At 46.2% G+C, this 8,662-nt stretch overlaps 1 protein-coding gene and 1 pseudogene across 1 annotated transcript; one reads left to right on the forward strand and one right to left on the reverse strand.

The window, feature by feature from the left end:
- Positions 1-253: 253 nt before the first annotated feature.
- On the reverse strand, positions 254-3,256 carry LOC142559418 (uncharacterized; annotated as a pseudogene).
- Positions 3,257-5,567: 2,311 nt separating this feature from the next.
- LOC142559701 (uncharacterized) lies at positions 5,568-8,445 on the forward strand. Its single transcript, XM_075671257.1, has 3 exons — positions 5,568-5,872; positions 6,947-7,084; positions 7,857-8,445. Exons 2-3 carry the CDS (start codon positions 7,034-7,036, stop codon positions 8,271-8,273), a joined length of 468 nt encoding a protein of 155 aa, XP_075527372.1. The 5' UTR covers positions 5,568-5,872; positions 6,947-7,033; the 3' UTR covers positions 8,274-8,445.
- The last annotated feature ends 217 nt before the right edge of the window (positions 8,446-8,662 follow it).

Genomic DNA, 8,662 nt, shown 5'->3' on the forward strand with positions numbered 1-8,662 from the left:
AGCTTACTATTATGAAACAAATATATAAGCCATTTCTAATGCAACACACATACAAGGCTCTTTTTCTCCATTTGTACTTGAAAATACCTGCATTTCGTCGGAGCATGCACAGACGCAGCAACAGTCTGCTGCTAGGCATGAAGGTGTGGCTGCCATTTACTAATTTTTGATTTGTGAACCTTCCTCCACCTTGTGGATATTGACAAAAATGATCTGTTAAATGAGGCAGTTGCTACGCTAGATGACCTGATTCTCAGTGATTTATACTGAACTTAATTATTGGAGGCTGAAGGTTCACCAGCACAAAGCACACGTGAAACACGTCTGTCATATGAGTGCTATCATTTCAATTGGCACCCTGTTGTTTAAGATGTTATGCACTTTAATTCTCTGGATCATCCTCTCCACATGAACTCGCACTTGCGCAATATTATGTGTGTCCCTAACTTCTTGAGCACGGAACTGAGGGCGTTGTAAAAATGGGGGCATGACAAGTACAGCATTTCTCTACGTATCCCAGGAAATCCTTTGTCTGCAAGTATTTTATCACCAGACTCGATGACATCAAGGAAACCAGAATCGACAGTAATGTGTGTGTCGGACACCCTTCCCCCATACACATCTGAGTAGAAACATATCATCCCGCCAGGTGTAACCCCAGCAAGAAATTTCAAAGTATACCCGCCTTTGTACTGCGAGTACAGAGTCCTCTGCTGCTGTACAGTAGGTGGCTGCTCAGTGCGGATTTCTGTGCAGTCAATTATCATTATGCAGTCTGGATAATGTGCCCTAAAACAGTCTGGCATGGTAGCCTGAATAACTCTGAGTGGAGGACGAAAAATCCATTGCTTTGTAGCAAATGCCAAAATTTTGAGGACACTTTTGAAATGCCGTGAGACTGATGTTTCACTAATGCTGAACAAGGTAGCCAGGGATGAATAGCTGATGCCAAGTTTCAATTTCATCAGGAACAGCAGCAGTCGGTCTTCTTTACATACGTCATATCTGCGCTCAGTCGAGACCGGAAACACACTCAAGAGCACGGCGAACACCACCTGACTTACATTACATAAGTCCTCAAGAGCACTTGTACTCCTTGAAACACTTTCGTGGCTAGCAAAATAGCTTGTCCGATGGTCTGGACCACTGTGCTTGCTGGCAACGTTCGGAATGTGTTGCACTTCACAGTCGCATGTCTCGAGGTGGTTTATCTGCGTTGACAGGTTGTTGCCCTCAGTGCAGCAAATAAACACTGAAAAGCTTGTAGTCGTGCTGCTCGGCTCCGATGTTTGAGTTTCCTAAGAGAAATTTCATGTTATATTAGGGAAGTGCTGCTCTCACAATTCTAACACTTCATAGCAATTAAAAAGTATAGACTTTGACATGTTCTCAAAAGGTTTGTTATGTGTCAAATCTTGTAAGGATAACTAGGGTACAAAATTGTCAGTGCAACAGCTGATCTACCATTTCTATATCGCTGCATTCTATTCATAAAGCCATGGCTTTCATGTGCAGCAGACGCATTTTATTGACATGACTGCAATTTGTTTTCAGCTTCTACAAAGACTGCCAATTGCTTCTGTTTACACAAAAACACAACCCAGAAGACTAGGTACTTAAGAAGATACTCTCATTCTTTTGAAATGTGCTTCCCAATTACAGTAGTGAGCAAGGTACTAAAATCACTATCGGTACAATCGACTCCATGAAAGAAATAGAACCTTAAAACAAGGACTCTGAAAGAATTATGCCAATCCAAATGCAAATGCTGGAGTATTAATGAAGCAAAACTTTAATGGAGTGGTTAGTAAATGCTGTAACACTAATGACATTGCCTGCCAATTGTGTTTACTTTCATCCATATGCAACGTGTAATCTCAGGCAACAGTTATTTTTATGTGCCACAAACGCAACAATTTGTATATCTCTTATGTCATGTTGGTATTTAATTGAATGCATTTAAGGCTTTTATATTCCTTGTGTAACAGTGAAACATACTCATTCTGGAAAATTAGCCAATAATTCGCACATACTGAATGGCTAAATCATAAAAAATAAAGTACCTGAAGGAAGCTATTAAATACTATGCGCTTTTTCATTAAAGAATTGGTGTCCTTTAGATATACCTACAGGCTTACATTACGGGCTAATGTCTTATGTATGAAATAATGTTTTATTACACTGAACAGTCATCCACTTCCTCGCACACCTTGTTGGTTAACATACAGTATATATAATCCTGTAAGCTGGTACTACCATTCAGAGCACATATAAGCTTCTCATATGCATCCACGAATATGTCAGGTAAGAAACCATAGACTCATGCCAAACTGCAGGAAGAGGTAAAGAAAGGTTTAGTTCAAAATTTTCTGCTGATGAAATGTAGTGGGGTGTTTCTGCTAGTGCACAGTTTCTTATAAAGCTCACCACTGATCTGGCTGCTACGTGGACCTCAGCGGCAGCACACAACAGGTTCAGGCCATCCCATGCTGTTGCATCTATAGAATCGCCAATCACCTCGGCTGGTACAGAGATGGCACTGCTGCTGGCGTCTTCAGCATCAAATTCTGCTACTTCTGCCGCACAAGGCGCTGCAGTAGCCGAAGCCGCAGATCTGTGCATCCATCTGCAAACGCACGGAAAGCTCAAGTGTGACAAGCTCTCTGTGTAATTCCGCCAGTAATCATGTCTGCTATAGAGTGCGATACCACACCACAGGCCATACTTTATTTATGACGAAGGCACGCAAGATGCAATATCGAAAGAAAGGCTTATGTGTTGACGGTTGTCAAAGGGAAATGAAGTGTATTTGATATCTCTAGCAAAAGTGATATCATAACAACAAATAAGGATGAGTCAATAACAGCAATTCAACAAGATTTAAAAATTTATAAGCCTCAGCATCGCAAGTAATATATAGCTGAAGTTGCGGCTACAAGAGAATCCCCGCCCCCCTTCTGTTGTGGCTGCTTTTTGTCCCATGCAGCCCAGTACCCAAATTCGTTGCATGAATATATTTTGCATTACTGCAAATATAAACCTTGAGATGAAAGTCATTGTTGTATTGACTGGTCACTCTTCCTCATGCTAATTCTGTAGCTTTTTTCTTTTTTTTTCATTATGTATCAACTAGCCCAACACCAATCCCTCCTGAAGCGACAAAAGTAAGCGCGTGTACAAGGGGCCGTCCGATATGTATCATATATAATTATTTACCGCGGCACGAGTAAAGCAGGCACCTGCTGAACCTGGACATCTGTGCAGCAGGAGCCGTGGACCGCTTCTTGTAGACGGGTGGGAATATTGTTGGCAGGTAACCCGGATAATTCTCGATGTTGCTTTTTTCTTCGTTGACGAAGTTCCTCGAACAAATTCTTGTATTGTTATTCGGGCTCCAATGTGAGAGGTCATCACCGCTGAAACATGACAGAGAGCAATCAGCTGACACTAAGTAACGCGAAGACTGAACAAATGTGTGCTAGCGTGCGCGAGAGAAATGCTAATTTGCGAAAACTCGACGAGCGGTGCAGTGCACTTCAGCCTTGGTTCTGTTCTACGCGCGAGAAAACATCGGCATGATTGAGTCCGGTTCCAGCACTCGCGTCTTGATCCCGGCGCAGACACGAGCTGCACGTCGGCTTATGAATGCACAACAAAAGCACACTGCGTACAAAGTTTCCGTACAGAGCGCTTACGAAGCTAGATTTGACACGTAACAACCACTGCACGTTTGTTTTGGAGCGAGACGAGCTAAACGACTATTTAACCAATTTACAACAGCAGGAATCAGTTGACGCGCCTTTATGCAGTCGTCACTTTACTTGGCCGTTTACGCCTTCGTTCGTTTAACGGAAATTCGCAAGAGCGACACTTACTTGACGCGCCGAACCGCGACGATCCACTTCAGCCGCCGGCTTGCTTCCCACGGTCTTGAAGGGAAGCGGTAAAATTTGATGCCGTCATCCCCTTCGCAGTTGTGGCAATCCTTAACGCAGCAGTATCTGCGCTTGTTCTTCTTCTTCACACCTCTCACGGAGGAGCTGCCGAAAGGCAGCGGTAAATCCATTGCAAAATTAGAAAACGAGGCTGTCACGCGTGCTTGAGCGCAGTACGAACAAAGGTGCCGCGGCGGCGAAGGCCTACCCACGGGTGCTCACCGCCGCTGCTAGGTGGCCCGACGTGTACAGCCAAACTGCATTGCAGGGTGCCTATAGGCGCAGCGTTCTCTTCGCACCTCCGGATATTGTCCCGCGCTAGCAGCAGACTCTCTTGTTAAGATTTCTTCCCCCCTTCGCGGCGTCATTTTCTTGTATTTTAGAGTGTATTATCTTTTATTTATTATTTTTTCATTATCATTGTATGGTGTGTTTTTTTGTACGCATAGTGCTTGCTGGCTAGTGCATGAGAGTCTCAGTTGTCTTTGGTGCATTAGCCCCTAGCAGCTTCTTCGCCAGACTGGTAGGTGGGCAATTAAGGAGAGGAGGATGTGGCGATTTGGGGAATTCGACGCGCCATTGCGCTGGCGCATTTCACCCATGTTCTGCAATCCTTAAGCCATGGAAGAAGGAAACTGAGCAGAGGCCCTACCCCCTCTGTGCGCTAGGAGAAAAGTGTGGAGGAAGTGACGTAGTACGTTCTCCTCTTTCTTGCTGATTTTTTTATTTCTTTGTCGTAGCGACTACGCCTTTCGGGCCACAATGGCGGCTTTTTTTTTTTTTTGTTCTGTGCGCTCACACGTGTTGCTCCGTAGGTTTCGTACCGTGGCAAAGGCGCCGTGCGGGCAGGTTTGCGTTGGTCTTCGTGTTTTGTTGCGCTGCGTTATCTGGACCGTGCTCTCCCGGATGTTGCTGCGGCCAGGTGGGACAGGAGGAACTAAAATTCGTGAAATGAACGCGCACGCAACGCTGTACGCAATGTACCACGCCACGGCAATGGCTACGGACGAAGGAATATCCGCGGGAAATTTTGCCCTTTTTACGGAATCATGCTAAGGTGCTAACGATTGCTTAGTATTGCTGCGGAGCGCGCGGGTCCGAGCAGCACGGTTGAGCGCAGCGCGGTGTGGTTTCGCGAGAAATGTAAACAAGAGAGGAGAGCTGGCCCGATAGGCGGAGCAACGCCATGAGCAACGCCAACTTCCGGCTTCACTGCAGCTTCACAAAGAGTGACGTCAGGGCCTCTCCTTATACCCCTGTCACACGGGAAGATTTAATGTCATTCGAATCAAATGGCATTCGCATGTAATCCCAATAATCGGGATTTACACGGGAAAATGTAATGTCATTCGAATGGAATGACACTTCCCACCGAATGAGTTAGGAGAACTCATTCGCATTCGATTTCGAACCGAATGTATACTCTCTACCCCAGATCGACAACAGCGACATGTAATGCGAAAAAGTAATGCGTGCATCAGCAAAGCCAGAAGATATTTATTCAGACTTATAAAAACGAATAATTATTTTTACCGCGATGATATTTTCACCACTGGCTCTGCTCTTGGCATCAGGAGCACGGGGATGAGGAGTCTGTCGAGACGGTCGGCCATATTGTATGTTTGTTCAGCAACGGCAGCAGTGGTATGGTGGCTAGCTGTGGTTTTGTGTACTCTCGTGGTGGTGGTGGTTCGTCGGTGTTTGGCGTGCGGTGCCATGGCTACAGCTGCAGCGGACCCGAAAGAAAAAGCGCACTGGACACCCGAGGAGACATTCGCCCTTATCAAAATATGAGAAGACCATTTCCATGACTTAAGAAGGGCGAAGCGCAACGCAAAAGTGTACCAGTTGATTGCTGAAAAGCTGCTCGATGCTGGCATCAGCAAGACTTTGAAAGAGACGAAGACAAAGATCGGAAATCTAGCAAACAAGTACAGGTGAGTGTATTTTGGCAGGAACTCATTTAAGCAGGACTGCGCGCGCCAGGAAGTCGGGGCTCTATCGCATGCGCGTGTCGTTGTTTTGTAAGCGCCGCTGTGGGCAACTCGAAGCTGTTGCTCCACTGAGACCAACGTTTGAAACGAATTATAGCTTCTCGTGCATTGTTTGCTGGTTAAAGCGACTGAAGAGAAAACTACGACCCATGCATCGGCGCAGGCGGATTAGGTTACGCTATATAAACTTTACTCTTTCCTTACCACGGCACTAGGCAACAGTCACAGGCGATTAACGTTATTGAGCGCCTACATAAAAAAAAAAGAAACGCTGCGCTTCTGGACTCGTAGCGCCATCTCGGTGATTGTGTACAAAGTAGTTTCCTTTTCTGCACGGTTCACATTTTAACCGCGCGGCGCGGATTTTTAAAGGACGCGCGATGGCAAAGGTCGAGGTGCACTTGATCGGCATGACGGCGTCGACATCCGGACCCACGCGCGCTCGAAAGAAAGCAGTTTCGCATGATCCCGACGATCGTAGAAGCGATCTTTTTTTACTTTTCGAGCAGTGATGACTCGGACATCGATGTCGCGTCTTCGGAGTTCGGCAGATAAGCCGGGAACATCATCTGTTACCCGCCGCCAAGTTTCGCTTTCGCCTCTCGTTTTGTTTATTGATATCTACAGCCGGTTCAATTGCCCTTTCGGTGTCCAAAGTTATTTTTTGTTTTTGTTTACGGTGTGTCCACTTCACTTGGACAAGACGTGCTACCACCAGGTTTCGACCCCTGAGAGATCCGAAGCGGCTGGCGAGAGCTCTCGTCTTTTTTAGCCTGTCCTGTAGGGCGGAAGTCGTTCATGCCATATGTATAAACACCAACAAATATGCGCGGACGTTTAGCCTTGAAAAACCGCCGTAGAGAATTTTTTCCCTGAATATATAAGTCAATCATTCGTAAAGATTGGCATGAATTTAATTAATTGTTTCAGTTTTGAAATTCTTGTTACGTATTTTGTAACAGCTGTTTATTTTCCGAAACATGCCTCATATTTCCTTTCATTCCTTTATTGTTGCAGAGACATCAACAAAAAAAGGGCACTGGGCAAGGCCGTATCACTTCGCCCTATTACTGGGACATCCACAAATTCCTCAGTGCCCTACCAATGAATGACCAGCGGGAAATGGTGGAAAGCCAGTGCAACACTGTGGAGGAGGTAAGATGTGCACATCTTGGGTGCATGTTGCCGCCGATATTTGGTGCTTCTGAACTGCCTGACGAAGTTCGCTGGTCACTGACCATGGTCAAAAAGAAGTAACGTCTCGGCAGCGCTATGGCTCCCTTGTCCACAAATCTGCCTGTTATGTAGATATATGTGTTAATCGTGGCAATTTACCATGTGTGGTGCTGCAAGGTTTGCTTACGATGCTTGGAAAGCGATAGTCCGAATTCATGGAATAAGTGGTACCGAATATTGTCACTGACAAACGTACCACTTAGCAAGGTTGAGCCTTTACTCAGACAGGCCTTGTATAATATCAGCGCACAGCAGAGAGAAAGACTACGTGAGGCCATGAGCCAAGTCATACAGCTCGGCCACATGGTGGCTTTGGCAGAATTATGTCGCATGCACCACCGCACACGTAAGACAAACGCTGGAGCGCGTGGCTTCCATCAACATATTGCCACTAGGTCTGAGATCATATTGGGGTGGCAGCAAGGCACCCGCTTTCGCCAGCCTTCGCAAGTGCACCGTACAGCGTGGCCTTGGACCCAGCAGTCGGCACTCAGCGGCTCTAATGTCAGTGCAAGCCACGTGCTCGAGCATGTGTGTCAAGTGTGCGGGTGGCTGTGCATGCAATAGCCATTTCTTAGTGTGTTGTATTTTGACTTTGTGATAACCTGTGCATTCAGATCGAGTTTGTTTGCGCTGAGAGTACTTCAAAATGGTTTTGGCATTATTAATTGCTCGTCACTTCCCATTTCAGATCATCCACCAAATGGAGAATGACCACAGAAGCCGAGACGACGGGGACGCACCCGCCAACATGAATGAGGATATGGCATATCCTACACAGGATGACGCATCTGAAACATCATCAGAAACTTCGTGTCGTGCGCTTTCATCTCCTGTCGAAGTAGCTGGACCTTCACAAACTGGGACTCCCCAGCAAAATGCTTGTCGCCAGAGTTTACTGGGGCCTCGCGAAAGGAGAATGAGGCAGCCATCAAATGCAAATCTGCTTGCGCAGCTCATTGAGGAGCAACGGCAGCTGCGTCTATGTCTAGAAAAAGGCATGGAGAAAGAAGAAAAGTTCAGAGAGAAGCAGATTCAGCTGCAGGAAGAAAGTGCGCAGCGTGACAATTTATTTTTGTCGTGTTTGCGGTATTTGGGCAAAAAGTAAATGTTCAATGCCTGCATGTCTGTCAAGGAGCATGATTGTTTTCATATTCACACGCTCTTCGAAGTACACACACACACACACACACTGCTTCTCTGCTGTGGTGCAATGCTGCTGGTCATGTGGCCTGTTGAGCACGTCTCCAGAAGTATTGCGCAAGAGCAGCTCGAACACTGTGTCCTGTTCCACTTGACTGAGTGGTGGAGCGCGATGGCTGTGGAAACAGTTCATCAAATGCAGGCACATCTTGTTCCCACTGAGGATCCACAGGGTCTCTGAATGTCTCACAGATATTGTCAAGAACACATGAGGCCCTAATGGCTTGTTTAGCATTGGGCAACTTGCATTCTAGCCTCTTCATGACAAAACGAAAACGAGCTTTCAGGCGTCCA

The sequence above is a fragment of the Dermacentor variabilis genome, chromosome 10 (assembly GCF_050947875.1).
Source record: "Dermacentor variabilis isolate Ectoservices chromosome 10, ASM5094787v1, whole genome shotgun sequence".
NCBI classification, from domain to species: domain Eukaryota; kingdom Metazoa; phylum Arthropoda; class Arachnida; order Ixodida; family Ixodidae; genus Dermacentor; species Dermacentor variabilis.